This window comes from Styela clava, chromosome 5 (assembly GCF_964204865.1).
Source record: "Styela clava chromosome 5, kaStyClav1.hap1.2, whole genome shotgun sequence".
NCBI lineage: Eukaryota > Metazoa > Chordata > Ascidiacea > Stolidobranchia > Styelidae > Styela > Styela clava.
The window spans coordinates 13,908,221-13,926,673 of NC_135254.1; the positions used below are offsets into that span (position 1 = coordinate 13,908,221).

At 32.2% G+C, this 18,453-nt stretch overlaps 1 protein-coding gene across 1 annotated transcript; it reads right to left on the reverse strand.

Moving 5' to 3' along the window:
• Window positions 1–10,746: 10,746 nt before the first annotated feature.
• On the reverse strand, window positions 10,747–14,334 carry LOC120344587 (uncharacterized). Its single transcript, XM_039413883.2, has 6 exons — window positions 13,808–14,334; window positions 12,738–12,869; window positions 12,355–12,483; window positions 11,995–12,050; window positions 11,267–11,430; window positions 10,747–11,069 (listed from the first exon to the last, which is right to left on the reverse strand). Exons 1-6 carry the CDS (start codon window positions 14,320–14,322, stop codon window positions 10,827–10,829), a joined length of 1,239 nt encoding a protein of 412 aa, XP_039269817.2. The 5' UTR covers window positions 14,323–14,334; the 3' UTR covers window positions 10,747–10,826.
• Between the last annotated feature and the right edge of the window lie 4,119 nt (window positions 14,335–18,453).

Consider the following 18,453-nt stretch of genomic DNA (forward strand, 5'->3'; position numbering starts at 1 on the left):
AATAGTTGTGAAAAAACATAAAAATAATTGACAAAAAAAAAAAAAAAAAAATTTAAAATTAAAAAAAAAATTAAAAGTAAAAACGGAAAAAAAAACGAAAAAAAAAAAAAATTGGATAAAAAGAAAATAAAAAGGTTGACAACGATGGTCCGCCTCGTGGCCCATCGTTGTCACGCGTTTTTATTTTTAGAAAATTTGATGCTGCTTGGGACCAACGTTGTCAGACTTAATCCTACACGCACAAATGTGTTTCCTGGGTTTCTAACTCACTACTGATTTTCATGAGCAATATCCAATAAATTCAAAACGAAAATGTTTTATAAATTCTTCATGCTACAAGTTCAACCACAAACAATATATTTATAATAATGATAAGAGAATATAGAATTGAATACGAAAATTTGATTTTACGTGTAGAAGGTAATTGAATTGAAAAATGCTGCCCAACTGCTCAGTTGTCTGGACACTCGTGCGATGCCGGTACGGTACCGTCTGACCGTACCGGTACCCATGCAATCACTCATGAAAGAATGGGAGATACGGATAGTCTCGTAGAATATAGACTACTGAAACACTCTCTGCGCCTGCCCCATACCGTACAGCCGTAACGTACCGATCCAGACAAATGATGAATCGCCCGTGCTCAACCATTTATTTCAATCCATACCTCGACTCACTATATTCTACTAGGATCGAGGTATGTATTGAAATAAATGGTTGAGCACGGGCGATTTATCATTTGTCTGGATCGGTACGTTACGGCTGTACGGTATGAGGCAGGCACAGAGAGTGTTTCAGTAGTCTATATTCTACGAGACTATCCGTATCTCCCATTATTTCATGAGTGATTGCATGGCTACCGGTACGGTCAGACGCAAAGCGACTATAACCGACTATCGGTATTTGGTAAGACGGTACGGTACCGGCATCGCGAGTGTCCAGACAACTGAATAGTTAAGCAGCATTCTCCAATTAAATTACCTTCTACACGTAAAAACAAATTTTCCGAATTTTCGTATTCAATTCTATATTCTCTTATCATTATTATAAATATATTACTTCTTGTTGAACTTGTAGCATGGAGAATTTATAGAACATTTTCATATTGAATATTGCTCAAAAAAATCAGTAGAGTTGGAAACCCAGGGAACACATTTGTGCGCGTAGGATAATGCCTGACAACGTTGGTCCCAAGCAGAAGCAAATTTTATAAAAATAAAAACGCGTGACAACGATGGGCCACGAGGCGGACCATCGTTGTCAACCTTTTTATTTTCTTTTTATTCAATTTTTATTTTTTTTTTTTAATTTTTTTTTTTTTTTTAATTTTTTTTTTTTTCAATTTTTTTTTTTTGTTTTTTTTTCGTTTTTTTTACAATTTTTTTTTTTAATTTTTTTTTCAATTATTTTTATGATTTTCCAAAACTATTTTTTTATTTTCGGTTTTTTATTTTATTTTTTATTTTCAATTTTACGCGTGACAACGATGGGCCACCATAGAGATGCCTCCACAACGTCACTCCAAACAAGACTCCAGACAAGCACTCACTGATACGTATAGATCTACTAGATTTGAGCTGACTGGAATTTTTCTGCTTCAATATTGTCAACTCATAAAATTTCAGCGCCGTACATTATGCAGGCACCGCAGATTACAAGATTCTATTACTTATTATATTATGAACCTGGATAATTAGATAATACTTTCTGAACAAACCAATTTTTAAGGAGGTTCATAATTATGAATATTTTTTTTTCAAATATTGATAAATCTTTTCCATTTTCAGATGCTATTGCAGCTTCGATCACAAGAAAATCCAGACTTATATATGTGTTTGCCCGATATCGTTATTGCATTATCTTTACAATTATTTGTGTGTTTTTCTCAACAATTTCCACGATATTATAGAAAAATAAATGTATGTGCTCAGCATTATTTGAAAATAAATTTTACAGCAACGAATTATAGAAGTAATTTAATGTAAAATTACACGATTTTCATTTTGTAGGATTATAATTCTCATATTAAGTCGCTCACTAATAAGTTCACGCCTTTTTCAAACGATAAAGAATTGGTTAAACCTCAGGCAAGCATTTTCTTCCAGTCGCGATGTGGCTGCTACATATGTTGTGCCAAGTATTTAACGTATAATAACATTATGAACTTGATGATTTATTGGAAAGAAACAAGGCAAACTGATTCAATTCAGTGCAGCGTAGAGGGCATGTGAATAATTTTGATAGCAATATTAATGTGATCTGTGTCTACAGTCCAAAAACTGGACCGAAATCTACCAACCGTCATAAATCGAAAAATTGTCTGACCGTTAGAGGGCGTCACATTTTTCTCTCATAACTTGCAACAAAGGCGACGCGTTTTACTGATGTTAATAAAAGATTGAAATGACTCTAAACATACAATAAAAATTGGCAATTAAAGTGGACATAGTACAAATTAGTAGAAAATTACTCAAAATCAGCTAAACTTCTTCCCTTTATTTTTAATAATCGTTAATTTAGCAGCTGTTTTCCGCTTACTATTTTCCATGTTGTATTGATTTAAAAGTTTAATGATCATGTTCAAGAGTTGGGATTACGTCATATATTTGATCATTTGATTAAAATATTGTCGATGGCTAGTTAATTTTGTTCAGTTTATTTCAGCTTCTAAAAACTTATATAGAAAGGTTTCCAGAATTACGTGGGTTTTGGCTTGTGTTTTGTTGGTTCGGCGATAATACGGACTTTCGAAAAATTGGATACATTCTATTTTGGATTGGTGAACAAAAGTCTGCAGGCTGAGGTTGAGCCCTCAAGCAAAATAAATTCATAATTATTCCCATATCTGACTTGCTTTCTTCCAGTTAGGAGGATTGTTCAGCGTCAACTATGCATTAAGATGTCAGAGCAAAAAATAAATCGTATTGATTTTATAAGTATTTTTATACCTGATGTCATTCTGATCTATTCAATAAATAATGTTGCTCACACGAGTTTAATATTACCGAACAATTAATATCCAATCAACAAATCTTTTCCCAGGTCACCAAGAACAAAACACGAAAACAATTTCCTTTGTTACGACCGAGTCAAATCGAGATCGACGTGGTCAAATGACAAAAAGTAACTCAACAAACTGTATTCATACAAACTTCCGTGTCCAGTCTTTTATAAATTTTAATTACCAACAACAACACTGTATTTACAAAGACAAAAAGAGTACATCACTTGTTAGAGTTTGACACTATTTTCCAGGATAATCAATTGGTATTCGATAAAGACTAATAGAAAGATAAGATACTTGGTGTTAATAAAGTACTATGATAGTTTTAAAAAGTCAAGCTGAAGATTGTCTATGTTGTTATTATACCACGCATTATTACTGAATCAGTTTGGAGGTTAGTATAGTCTCAAGTTGTAATAAAATGAAAATCACAAAGATGCGACGAGTTAATTAATTACTGGTATTTCTGATTGAAAATATATTTATAGGTTATAGTATGGGAGTCATAGAGAGGTGCCCCCGAAGTATGTGTACCAGGTTAGGGTGAGGCCATAACTTTTTTCCGATTTTTCATGTTTTAGTATATTACGAATTCAGAGACTGTCTGTGTGTGAAGTTCAAGTGAATATCCCCCTGCCCAAAGGTTTCAGTCCATTTACACAACTTGATGTAAAATAGGCGAACAAAATTAGTTACTCCCATATTGGTACACATACTTCTGGAGCGCCCATAGAGATATAGATTGGGGGTCATCGTCCACAAGGTTGAAGAACCATTTGTCCAAATCGAATGGTCATTTTTGCACTTGAAATTATAAAGGCGCTTCGACTGTTTTGTACAAAAAATAGCTTTCCTATTTCCAGGTTTGTTGCTTCTCCAAGATCTATCTATATGGTAGGCAGAAATTTCTACTTTGTGTTTTACAGCTTTCTGCAGTTTCGATCCTTTGCTTTAACGATGATATTTACAAAATGCTGTCGTTTTATGATTGCTTTGATGATCATGACAATACTGTTCTTTCTGCAAGTCAGTGCGATTTCCGCACCCCCAATGGGATGTAGGTACTTTCATGTTAAACAGAATGGTATGAACACATCATCATTGCTTGACATTTAAATTTGGGTGCAGTATAGTAAAAGCCAAGAATTTCTGGCAACTGCCCTTAATGAGATTTCAAATTTTTAGATGCATAGTGTTTGGTTATTTCACCGCTTAACATTTGCAAAACATGAATGTAAACAAACTGTTGAAATATATTATCTATATAGCACCACGTTCTCTCATAGTCTGGTACTATATAACCATTCATGTCCTACGTCACCTGTATGTCTGAAAATAAAAATATAAATATAGTTCTTATTAATCTTGGGTGTGTATAAAGCAAAACTAAAATTAAAATGGAAAAAAAAAAACGAGTAGTATTGCTATCGGTCAGCAGGTCAACATACAACAGCAGCCGTATTCGTAATCTTCGAAAATAATAAACTCATTTCTTATTTCTAACTTAATTATCAATTGTATTCAATACCCAACACTTGATCACTTTTTATTTTTACAGTTGGTGATGTGATGTGATAAGTTAAACGAAGTTCATTAAAATCAGAAATGTAGGTATCTATATTTTAATAATATAGTTTTGAATTTGGTTTTGCCAATATGTTACAATAATTATAGTTCAACATCTTTTTGTAAGATGCCTCCAAACCGTCACTCCAGACAAGCACTCACTGATACGTAAGAATCTACTAGATTTGGGATGACTAGCATTTTTTTGCCTCAATATCACCAAATCAATATTTTAGGCTGAAGAATGGAATTCTGGCAAATACTATTTCTGTTATAAATTACTTTCTGCAGATCTCATTCTCATGTTTTGTATTTTTATGTGTTTTTTTCTCAAACTATACGCCGCACTTATTATATATAGTACATAAATAGTTTGAACAGAGCACATTATACACGCACCGTAAATTACGAAGATTCTATTACTTATTATATTATTAACCGGATGATTAAATATTACCTTCTTAACAAACCAATTTTTAAAAAGATTCTTAATTTATGAATATTTTTTTCTTAAATATTGATATATCTTTTCCGTTTACAGATGCCACTGCAGCTTCGATCTCATGAAAATCCAGATTTTTATATTTGATTGATTGATATCTTTCTTGCATTATCTTCACAATTTTTTGTGTGTTTTTTCCTATTAAATTTCACGATATTATAAAAAAAGAAAAATATCTGCTCAGCACTATTTCAAAATAAATTTTACAGCAAAGAATTTATTGAAGTATTTTAACGTAAAATTACACGATTTTCATCTTGTAGGATTATATTTCTCAAATTAAGCCGCTCACTAATAAGTTTTTTCAAACGAAAAAGAATTGATTAAATTTCAGGCATTATAAAGCCAGTTTCTTTCTAGTCGCGATGTGGCTGCTGCATAAGATGTGCCAAGTATTTTACGTATAATAACATTATGAACTTGATCATTTATTGGGAGGGAACAAGGCAAACTAATTCAATTCAGAGCAGCGCGGAAGACATTTAAAACGAGTCATTTTGATAGCAATATATCTGAAAAAGCATATCAATGTGATCTGTGTCTATAGGTCAAAAAGTGAACCGAAATCTTTCGAATACATACAGTCATAAATCGAAAAATTGCCTTACCGTTAGAGGGCGACACTCTTTCTCTCATAATTTGCATCACATGCAACGCCTGTTACTGATGCCATTGAAAGATCTAGAATGACTTCAAACATGCCATGAACATTGGCAACAAAAGTGAAGATAGTACAATTTAGTAGAAAATTACTTAAACTCAGCTGAACTTTTATCCTTTAATTTTAATAATCGTGAATTTAGCAGCTGTTTTCCGCTAACTATTTTCCATGTTGTATTGATTTAAAAGTTTTATGATCATGTTCAAAAGTTAGGATTACGTCATGTATTTGATCATTGGTTTACTCAGAGAATTAAAATCTCAATTTTCGATTAAAATATTGTCGTGGGTTAGTTAAATTTGTTCAGTGTATTTCAGCTTCTAAAAAGTTATATAGAAAGGTTTCCAAAATTACGTGGGTTTTGGCTTATGTTTGGTTGGTTCGGCGATGATACGGACTTTCAAAAAATTGGATACATTCTATTTTGGATTGGTGAACAAAAGTCTGCAGGCTGAGGTTGAGCCCTCAAGCAACATAAATTTATAATAATTCCAATATCTGACTTGCTTTCTTCCAGTTAGGAGGATTGTTCAGCGTCAACTATGCATTAAGATGTCAGAACGAAAAATAAATCGGATTGCTTTTATAAGTATTTTTATAACTGATGCCATTCTGATCTATTCAATAAATAATGTTGCTCACACGAGTTTAACATTACCGAACAATTAATATCCAATCAACAAATCTCTTCCCAGGTTACTAAGAACAAACACGGAAACAATTTTCTTTTTTACGGACGAGTCAAAGCGAGGTCGAGGTGGTCAAATGGCAATAAGTATCTCAACAAACTGTATTCATACGAGTTCCCGTGTCCAGTCTTTTATCAATTTTAATTACCAACAACAACAACACTGTATTACGAAACACAAAAAGAGTACGTCACGTGTTAGAATTTGACACTATTTCCTAGCTAGGGTAATCAATTGTTATTCGATAAAGACTAATAGGAAGATAAGATACTTGGTGTTAATACAGTACTATGAAAGTTTTATAAAATCAAGCTGAAGATTGTCTATGTTGTTATTATACCGCGCATTATTACTGAAACAGTTTGGAGGTTAGTATAGTCTCAAGTTGTAATAAAATGAAAATCACAAAGATGCGATCAGTTCAATAAATAGCGGTATATTTGTGGGATATAGTATGGAAGTCATTGTTCATAAAGTTGAAGAACCATTTGTCAAAAGCGAATGGTCATTTTTGCACTTGTAATTAGAGACCCACTTCGACTGTTTTGTACAAAAATAGCTTTAATATTTCCAGATTTGTTGCTTCTCCAAGATCTATCTACTATATGATGGTCAGGACCTCTACTTTGTGTTTTACAGTTCTCTGCAGTTTCGATATTTTGCTTTAACGATGATAAATACAAAATGCTGTCGTTTTATGATTGCTTCGATGATCATGACAATACTCTTCTTTCGGCAAGTCAGTGCAATTTCCTTACCCCCACCGGGATGTAAGTGCTTTCGTTGTTGAACAGAATGATATGAACACATCATCATCCTTTGAAATTGAAATTTGAGTGCGGATAGTGAAAGTCAAGAATTCCTGGCAACAGCCTTCTTTTAGATTTCAAATTTTCAGATTCAGATTGTTTGATTATTTCACCGCTCAACATATGTTCCAAACATAAATGTAAACAAACTGTTGAAATATGTTATCTATATAGCGACACGTTCTCTCCCAGTCGCGTACAATACAACAATTCATGTCCTACCTGTTTGTCTAAAAATATAAATATAGTTCTTATTAGACTTGGGTTGAATAAAATTAAATAAAAAGAGTAGTATTGCTAACGGTCAACATACAACAGCAGCCGTATTCGTAATCTTCAAAAATAATAAACTCATTCCTTATTTCTAACTTAGTTATCAATTGTATGCAATACTCAACACTTGATCACTTTTTATTGTTACAGTAGATGATGTGGATAAGTTCCTTAAAACGAAGTTCCTTAAAATCAGAAATGTAGGAATCTATATTTTAATAATATAGTTTTGAATTTGGCTTTACAAATATGTTATAATAATTATAGTTTAACATATTTTGATGAGATGCCTTCACACCGTTACTCCAAACAAGACTCAAGACAAGCACTCAATGATACGTAAGAAGCTTCTAGATTTGGGATGACTAGATTTTTTTTGCCTTAATATTGCCAAACTTGCCAAATTTCAGGCTAAAAAATGGAGTTAACGGAAATACTATTTTTTGTTATAAATTACTTTTTACAGATCCCATTCTCATGTTTTGTATTTTTATGTGTTTTTTCGCAAACTATACGCCGCACTTATTATAGTACATAGTTTGATTAAAGCACATACACGCACCGTAGAATACAAAGATTCTACTACTTATTATAATATTGACCTGGATATTTAGATAATACCTTCTGAACAAACTAATTTTTAAAGAGGTTCATAATTATGAATATTTTTGGACACGTTCAGTGGTCATAACGATCTTGTTAATTTTCGTCTTCATCATTATAAAATCGCTTTCCTCTTCGAATACTGGACCAATTGCTTTGAAATTTTCACAGTGTTTAAAAATTGATTTTTTGCCAGGAGGCTTTTACTTTTATTTATTCCTAAATTTTCTATGTATCTTATGAGATCTAATATTTCATCCAGAATTGCGCTGTATTACTTTTTAATTATAGGAACACGGTTTTTAATCCGTCAAGCGTGACGGCTAACTGTGAAAATTCTTGCGACTGAAAAATCGGAGGTTTTTTGAGAGTACGGTACCGGTAACGTCAAAGGTAAGGACTGCTTCGCTTTGGTCCACGTGTCCATATATTTGAGAGTTGCTATCTTGTTTTCTCAAATATTGATATATCTTTCCGTTTTCAGATGCTATTGGAGCTTCGATCACAAGAAAATCCAGACTTTTATATTTTTTTGATCGATATCATTCTTGTATTAACTTTACAATTTTTTGTAATATATTCCCAATAATTTTCACGATATTATAAAAAAAGAAAAATATTTGCTCAGCACTATTTCAAAATAAATTTTACAGCAAAAAATATTAAAAAGTATTTTAATGTGAAATTATACGATTTTCATCTTGTTGGATTATATTTCTCAAATTGAGCCGCTCACTAATAAGTTTACGCTTTTTTCAAAAGAAAAAGAATTGGGTCAATCTCATGCACTATAGAGCCAGTTTCTTTCTAGTCGCGATGGGGCTGCTACATAAACTGTGCCAAGTATTTTGCGTATAATAACATTATGAACTTGATGAGTTATTGGAAAAGAACAAGGCAAACTAATTCAATTCAGAGCAGCGTCGGAGTCATGTAAATTGAGTAATTATGATAGTAATATATTTGTAAGCGCACATCAATGTGATCTGTGTCTATAGTCCAAAAAGTGGACCGAAATCTACCAACCGCTCATTAGAGGGCGTTACGTTTCTCTCTCATAATCATAACTTGCAACAAATGCGACGCATTTTACTGATGTCATTAAAAGATATGGAATGACTTCAAACATGGACATAGTACAATTTAGTAGAAAATTACTTAAACTCAGCTGAACTTCTTCCCTTCAATTTTAATAATCGTGAATTTAGCAGCTGTTTTCGGCTAACTATTTTCCATGTTGAAATTAATTTAAAACGTTTTATGATTGTGTTCAAGCATTAGCATTACGTTATATATTTGATCATTGGATTACTCAGAAATCAAAATCTCAATTTTCGACTAAAAAATTGTCGTGAAGAAATAATGCGCGTTGTCACTTTTATATCAGTGGTTTTATTATTTTTTTCGAAAGAAAGTTCATTCAAGTAGAAATATGTTATGACAGGAAAAAATGATGCATTTTCCCATTTCCCTCTAATTCAAGAATGAACCATAACACTGTAAATTAATGAATTAAGCTACAGCAATATCATAGGACTTCATCTTATAAAGACGTACCAAATGGTACCACCAATTCCATTATATTCATATATTGGTATAAGAATTTCATTATATCAATTTCTAAAACCTGGTCATACAAAATATTTAGAGCATTATACTTAGTTGCAAATTTAACGACAAGAATCGATAGTCAGGTCATTCATCATTTTTTTTTTCTTAATTTGCATATAAATAAGACAGTCGGATGTGACATCATATAATGTGATTTACAATGAGAAGTAATCAATGTAGTTCCTATAAAAGCCATGTAAGGTTTGACAGTTCATAGATAAGACGTTCTCATCAATAATTTGTAATAATGTTTTTCATAAACCGGTAATTATGAACATACTACGACATTTTTTATTCTATTTCTTTTTCGTCATTTGTGTATACGAAGGATAGAATTTTTCATATTTTCGTACATCTATATTCTTTATCATTTTGAATGCAGAATCAGCCCTTCGTTACTTATCATATTGCCTGGGGAAACGACAAAGTGATATATTTATATTACCAAACTATATTTATTCATAGTTTATTTCAATATTCCATGATTCACGTTCACCGTGACCATAAAATTATGAAAACTTTATGTACGTGATCGTGTGCTATGCAAATCCAACTTTCGATACCAGATTTCTAACGAAAGTTGACTATGAAATGACAGCAGTTAAATCTCGACGTGTATCAAAATCAAAAATTAAACTCTGCTGAAGCAAACTTACTTCCTTCAATGTTACTGAAATGATACACCGTACAACACTGACTATCATTTTCAAATACTTTATCGTATAATAATTTATTCAACGTGCAGAATATTGAGTGCTCATATAAATAATAATAAGAAATATCAATCAACATATACAGTCATTACTCAGATTAGTAAATGTGAGACAAAAACATCGTGTGATAAAAATAAAAAAATATTATAAAAATATAATAACAATTGTTGAAGGAGTGGTGAATAAATTCCATTGTGTTTGAGAAAGAAATCATACAATATTGAAAAGAAAATGAATTTAATTTCATGATAATAATTGAAGATTTGAATACGATTCAAAGGTATAAATAAACAAATAAACGACGCTATGGGTAAATCAAGCAGAACAAGTAAGTGTGCATTTGCTGAAATGATTGAACATTTCTCGTAGTTAGTTAATCTTGCGTTTATTTGATTCTATCGGGGAAGTTTTGTCTTTTTTGATGTCGTTTTAAAATTGAATTTTTTTCGCGTTTCCACAATTTTTTCATTGCATATGAAAGAAGATAATTTCATACAAATATCTGAATTTACAAATCGTCGAAAAGTGTCACATTTCATTAAATTATAAATACAATTTTGTGGTTCAATGAAAGTTCCATTGTCTGGATTTTTCAGTTTTTCTTCGGTTCTTGCTCGCGTTTCAAAATCAATGTTGACCTGAAAATTAATTAGTTAATAAGTTAGTCTTGGGGATAATAATTGATTGATCAAATTCAAAAACTATATCAAAGTATATATACACTGTATAGAAAGATTTTGCCCGTGGGGCAAATGAGTGTAATAATTTCATAACTGAGAAAGATCGACAAAATATAAAAATTTTCGCCTATGATAAATATTGAGTGAGTTCTTACCTCTCTCGGAGCAGACCGTGCAAGATATTGCGAGAAAATTTTGAAAGCCATTTTTGTCTGTTTTGCTGATTTCAAAGATTTATAAATTTCGCAGTCCAACCAGAAATCCAAGTTTTCTTCGCTGTGTTCTAGTATCAAGAATTCCCGAAAAGCTTGCAATGCAACTGAAATAGAATTCAATTGTCATGAAATATAGAAACTAGCTAATTATCACAACTAGCAATCAGATACTATCAAAATTCATAAGTGTAGCCAGTGTATATATCACGAAACTATATATTTTGTCTAAATTAGGGACAAAACTGAAAGGGGTGTATTTTATGCCAAACAGGACACGGATTGTGAAATCGATTTTGGTTGCGATTCCCTTGACCAGTTTTGGTTTTGTGTGTGTATAAATAAATATATACATATCACCTGTTTATAGAAATAAATTTCAACAGTCTGGGTTTCATTACCAAAATAGCTCACTGGAGAGGATATGAAGCCACACTAATTCTTGAAATTATAAATTTAGGTGATTTCGTGCGCGGCCTATATATGGTCAATTTTCAAAACAATTTCACCAGAGCCGTGCATACAATATGTTTGTTACCGTGGCATGACTAGAAACGCAATATTTATTCTGATGAAAGAGTGAAATTATCATCGTTTATCAGCTAGTATTACGTCTGCACTTTTATTCTCTGTTAGTTGCATGTATAACTATATAATATTATAAAACCTACCTTTACTTTTCATCATTTCATCCAATGTTAATTCTGGTTTTGTATTTTCATCATCTCTGTAATAAAAATGTATTATTGATACAACATACAATCAATTGAATCGCAACGGATGGAGAAATAACCAAATGTGAATATATTTGACGATTTTGATTAAAGAGAATTGAAATTCATATTTATGACATAAATGCTTCCAACCATAATGTAGAATTAACATTAGCTAACAAAATAGTAAATTAGATGTAATGCAATCATGGTTTCACACAACCAATGTTAGAAGAACATGATATTTGTAAAATAGGTGTCGTCAAATAAACTATGTTTTAATTAGTGAGCATTGTTGAATGCCTGGAGATGACTTACATTGATCTCTTCCCTCTGCGACTCGATCGTCTCTTGAACGAACGTCTCCTTCCACTTGAGAATGAATTTCTTCTGGTCAAAACATCATTTTCATCGGAGTCTGACATTTTGTCTTTTTTGTCGTCAATTCTAAAAATCAAAATATTGAGTTTCAGCTATAATTTCAGTATTTTTAATCGTACCGATGAACTTATTTTGTAAAAATACAGTCGTTAAATCTTAGGCTAAAAAACTTCCGAGTCAACATCTTTTTACATCGAAAAGGCATACTTTACTTCGTTCAAAAAACTGAAATTTTGAAGTTCAAGCATCCTGTATAACTTCTTAATCATTCTGTTTTTATTTCAATTCCATAAACTACAAATAAAAAAGTTGAAACTTACAATTCAGAGCGAGCTTTTCTGGAGGTCCTAGTAGAAGTTGTACAATGTAGACTGGCGCTTCGTTTGAATGGCGATGGATCTGAATTACTATCTGTCGACGACTTGCGTTGGAACCAGGCCATCAGGCTTCCCCTGTAATCAATCGAGATAAAATTAGAACACAAAAAATTATACTGTCGTTATGATCTAATATTACGTGTCACGAAGGTGCATTTTACTTTTCTATTTTCCGGAATATAATCTAATATAAATTATGAAGCATCTACGTAAAACCAGGTCAAAAAATGCAATATTGATAAATCATAAAAATTAGTTATTTAGAGAAGCCGGTTAAACCAGTTAATTATAGAAGAGATTACATTTTTGAGTCAACGAAAACCTGCTCTTATTAATTTTAAATGTTCGGCTTTTCTATTAACTAAAATTAAAAAAGGGGGTTCGAAAAAGGAATTCCATTCTCTCTATTACAACTCGTCATTGCCCTTTCTTGAATATTTCACCTTGCCGCTGATTCGATGATAAGAAAATACTCAATCGATCAAATAATATCTATGTATACGCTCGCGCAGACGACTACACACGTTTCTGTCGCATAAAAGTACATTTGGTGTGATTACATTGTAAAACGTTTGCAATTTCAACGAAATGATGTCGTCAGATATAGTAAACGAGTGATCATTGCTATTCTACTTAGCAATTAATTTTTTCAAAAATACCCTTTCAGTAATGCTAATAGATCAAACTATGTACGAGTTGCAGATCTTGGGTCACTTGCCTTTGCTACCTGCGTGGTATATTGCATTGATTAATTTATGTTAAACCGATTATCGCAGCTTGCCTGGATACTCATTTGGGCGGGAAAAAGTAAAACGCCCCATGATATTAAAGATGGCGACTAATACAATGATGTCTTTAGCGCAATTAGGTTAGATATACGTTAAATTATACAATACGTCATTTATGTGCGAGCTCATATCTAATTGTGAGCCAAAGATAACCTCCGCTCAGCGAGGCGTCCCACGGCACATTTTATTCGTGCATGTAACTGAACTACCGAGGCAATGACTTACAGTGCATTGTTTTTCTTGGATTGATCGTCTGAATCCCCTCCAAAGGAAATCTTTCCAACGCTGTTTCTTTTGTAATATAACTCGCTTGCCTTGATTTCAGCGTTCCTTCTTGTTTGCACAAATCTTCCAGAATCACCAATATTTTTTGATCTCGGAATTCTGCTCATCAAAATAGGAGATGAAATTAGATCCAGACTGTTAGAATCAACGCTGCAGAGATCTTCAGACGAGCTGGAAACTAGAGATTCTCTCGCTAAAGCCGAAATCGGACCCTTTACTCCGTCAAGTAAACTCGAAAAGTCTCGTTCGAGGGAACTCCCGTTATTTTGTTTTCTGCTATTAAAACTCTTTTCGGAACACAGGCTTAGCGATGACCCGGAGCTATCATCCGAAAGCAATCCTGTTGAAATGTCATACAGACCTTTTTTCTTTGAACCTGGTAAGGCTATTTTTGACAATGCTGTTCCACATCCCAAAGTCGTAGATTCCTCGTCGTTTGCAGGATGAATATACATTTTATAGTACGAAATTTATTTAGATTTGAAGCTGTAAGTTGGAATGGGAAATAATTCTATAGTTATTGTAAATAATAAACCCACTATGTTCAATAACTGCGATGATACGTATTACAAAATCACTCAACATTTTACAAAAAATACACATACGTATTTTAAACTCCAAGATCCATCCTACGATGGTTTCGACCAAGCAAAAATTTTGGAATGAGTATTCCATTTGGCATACTTTGAGTAATAAATGGAAATAAAATGTCTTCAGATACACGTATTTACGAAAATGTTTGATGCGTCATCGATCGTGATGTACGCAATTAGATGACAAAAACAAACTATGCGTAATATTCGTGTATCGTACTATTTGCAAAATGCGCCGAATTTACTGTCAAATTATGGTACTACTATACTATAGACAAAAAAATTCAATTTCTTGAGCTTTTGGTGTACAATTTGTAATTGAAAAGTTCGATCGTGAAAATGCAAAATAGGCAAGATAAAAAAGAAAATGTAATACTGTATACGAGTAGATTATATTTTAAGCTTTGTTAGTTTAATTCGGTTGAGAGACTTCTGAACATAATGAATAAACAACGATACATAAGTAAGATTCAACTAATTTACAATAAAAGGTATAAATATAGAAACCCTGTTTATTTCTATTCATCAGCAAAAACTCAAAATAATTTTATTTATCTCAAAATGTCACCATTTACAAATCATTTTTGCTGCTTTAAAATATCTTTTGCATTCTAACTTTTCACCTACAATGTTGTCATATACCACATTTCTAAAAGTATTTTGCGACTTCCTTTCGACAGAAACGAGAAAGGCTGAAATTCCTAGATCTGTTAATATATTTATGGAACTTCCTTTATACCTTGAAGCAAGTACAATATATAAATGACTCTCAGATATTCTTAACTTGAAATTGATCTTCTTAAATGATTTATCCTAATCGTTAATCCTAAATTTAACTGAAAATGGAATTAGCAAAACAACACTATATATGATATCGAATAGTTTTGAGGCATGAATTTTCCTGCAAAGAAATTTTCCCTATTGTTGCAATTTTCCAAATAATATCTGAGGAGGGAAATTTTAAAAACAGTAAATTTGACCTAAAAATGTTTCATTAAAATACCTGTACATGTTTTAACCCACACCCGCCTTCTCCCAGTATATTCTATTATAAGGCAAACTTGAGAAATATTCCGAATGTGGTGCAGATGCTGCGTTAGCGAAGAAATTAATGCCCACGACCCCAAAGGGGCCACGACGGGGTATCGAAAGAAATCTTGATGTTCGGGGGGCTACATCAGACTACTATTTTTACCAATATATGTGTGTGTCTAGTATTTGTATGCTACAAAATGCTATTTTAAACCCACTTTGTTTGCTAATTACCGGTAGTAATAATAATCTAATAAATCTTTGTTTCGTCATTTATTTGTTCAATGATTAAAATATGAATATAAATATATATATAGTCATTCGACGATGCAATGTCTGGATCAAAATATACTTGCTATGCGCCATGATTAATGGGTCTGTTTATACCGGAAACGAGAGATGTTTTGGATATTATTTATAACGTTATAATTTTGGCAACAGATATGCAACCTAAGCATGAAAATACAAAAACTGCAAAATTTGATAGGTTACATGAATAGAAAACGGAATGGATTGCATTTAAATAGACCTTAACCGGAATCTTTATTCCAATTTTGCCTTACTTCGGGTGATAACAGGCAATATAAACACAGCATTGATGGAGTTGACATTGAATACACATCTGCTTCAATATCTTGACATTCCACTGCAATATGTTACCTTTTGGGGAGTAAATACATCAAATGGAGCGCCGTGATGCTCCAATCAATTTAAAAATTTAACTGTACAAATCAAGCATTCGTACTGTCGAATAAAATCTGATCACGAATCCTCCCTACATTGCTTCCTTTGTGGATAATATTATGGTTACTTAACACGGTATCTGATTAAATTATTAAATCTTATTTATCCCCACTATATAGTGACTCAATTAAGTTCTTCAATTATATAAAAAAAAAAACTGTGCTTGTTTTATTCAAAAATTGCAATTAATTTTTCAGATTTCATAGCTCAGGCTAACTGCAAGTGGTCGTAACATAAGGAATTTAAGATACGATTCCACAAAATAGTTCAACTTGGTCACGAACCATCGAATCATTCGAATTTTATACGTTGTTTTGTCTTCTCCCCTACGCTGTTTTTACTCCAACTTTCGTGTAATCACAAGCTGTTATTCTATCCCGCACCGAGCGAACTAAACATGTTGATCTTGTCCAGTTTCTGAATATAATGAATCTATTATTCATCGGTTGATTTCAATTATCTTGATGATATGAGATTGTAGCTGAATAGTGTTGTTATAATTTTTATTACTTTATGAAACTTCATTAACGATTTATATTTTCAGTATACAGTGTCAATATGTTAAATATTTATAGTTTGAAGTCATAATCACCGGAAAGTTTAACAATCAAGACCATTTCTATTAGCACGGCGATTTGTTTACAATTACAACACTATGAAAAACACATAGCATCTGAATTTTCTTGTAAACTAAATAAATAGATGCCGACTTCGATCTTAAAAGTTGTTTGCTATCATTCGATCATGTTGGAAAATGATCTATTCCTGAATTAATCTTGGTCAGTTCATGGAATACAACAGTGCTTTTTGCTTGATATTTTTTCAAGATGAATTATTATACATAACATGCGGGCACGTTTATAATTTTCCAACTTGAAACTTTTCTGAATTTAGTAACGGCAAATTCACCATGAAGTGTTACGTCATGAATGGTACTCTTTGCCAGAATTTGGTATTATTAAAATTCTTATTATTTTATTGATTGCTTATTAAACTGATATATGTTGAATAGATCACGCAGAACGTGCATCATGGATAAATTTGAATACACGCTCGCTCGGTGCTGCGTAACTTTACGTAATCAATATATATGGATATTTTTAAAACTTGATTTAGTTTTGTTTTTTTATCTTATTTAAACAATTTCCTTCAATTTAAAATAGCACACGATCAAAGTGACCAAAATTCTATTCTCACATCACCTCTTTCTGAGCTGAAAAATTGAGCATTTTGAGACAATGGACTTGCGTCGTCAACTTGTTGATAGGTCAGCTTAATCGCATTCGTATTTCAATTTTTTTTTCACAAATGCTTATTGGCATGAATTATGACAGTGCTGACTTGAAATGTATTTTTTAAAGACGTCAGTCATGTAATCACCACATTATATTTGACTTCTGATCGATCGTATTGACTTTATCTATTTCTACGATAATTTTATATCGTCTCAATATCTCTTACCACTCAAATTAAACAACTCGGTAAATTCGGCCAAAAACTACCATAAAAAACGCACAAACTATCTCAATTTTTTTTGATAGTGTCACGCACTTCTGACCATAATTTGACCACTCAAAAAGGTATTTTTGTTCGTTTTGCGTGATAGGTTAAAAATCAAAGTTTTGTCACACCCATTAAATACCAGTCGTGTATATCGTGTATTTTGGAACTGATTTTTGTCGTCAGATATGACATTTGCATACCTTGCTCTTGTTTCGTAATGCGCCACAGAGTATGCGCCAATGGTTGCAAATTTTGACCATAGATCACTGTCCATTGCACTTGATCTACTGACGACTTTCGTTATAAAATAATAAATGACCAAGATTATGACGTCAGAAGAGTCGAAAATTATATTTGTACGTATATATTAGGCTAAGCAATGCAAATCTTACTACTAAAATAGCTTTCTTTCGAGTGCTGAAATTATATTTCAATTGGTATTTTATGGTCCATTATTTCAAATTGAAGACAATGAATGAAAGCATTACATTTACATATTTTTATTTCTATGGGGATTTCTGTAAGGAGTGATGAGAAACTATAGTGAAAATCAAGTGGGTACAAAAACCACTAAATTATATTTTTACACTTACACAATTATTAGAGGATCAGCCAATGATATTAGTGAAGAAGGATGTGTAACGTATAAACACATTATAACTTCAAGAATTCATGTAATCGCCAAAATATTGGTGTGACTTTGAAAATATGTCA

Bases quoted from the DNA above. Each gene is read 5' to 3' on its own strand.
- LOC120344587 (XM_039413883.2), bottom strand. From the start codon at position 14,322: ATGTATATTCATCCTGCAAACGACGAGGAATCTACGACTTTGGGATGT. The intron at 12,870-13,807 runs GTAAGTCATTGC...GATTGATTACAG, and splicing joins TCCAAGAAAAACAATGCACT to GGGAAGCCTGATGGCCTGGT. The intron at 12,051-12,354 runs GTAAGTCATCTC...TTTTTATTACAG, and splicing joins CGCAGAGGGAAGAGATCAAT to AGATGATGAAAATACAAAAC.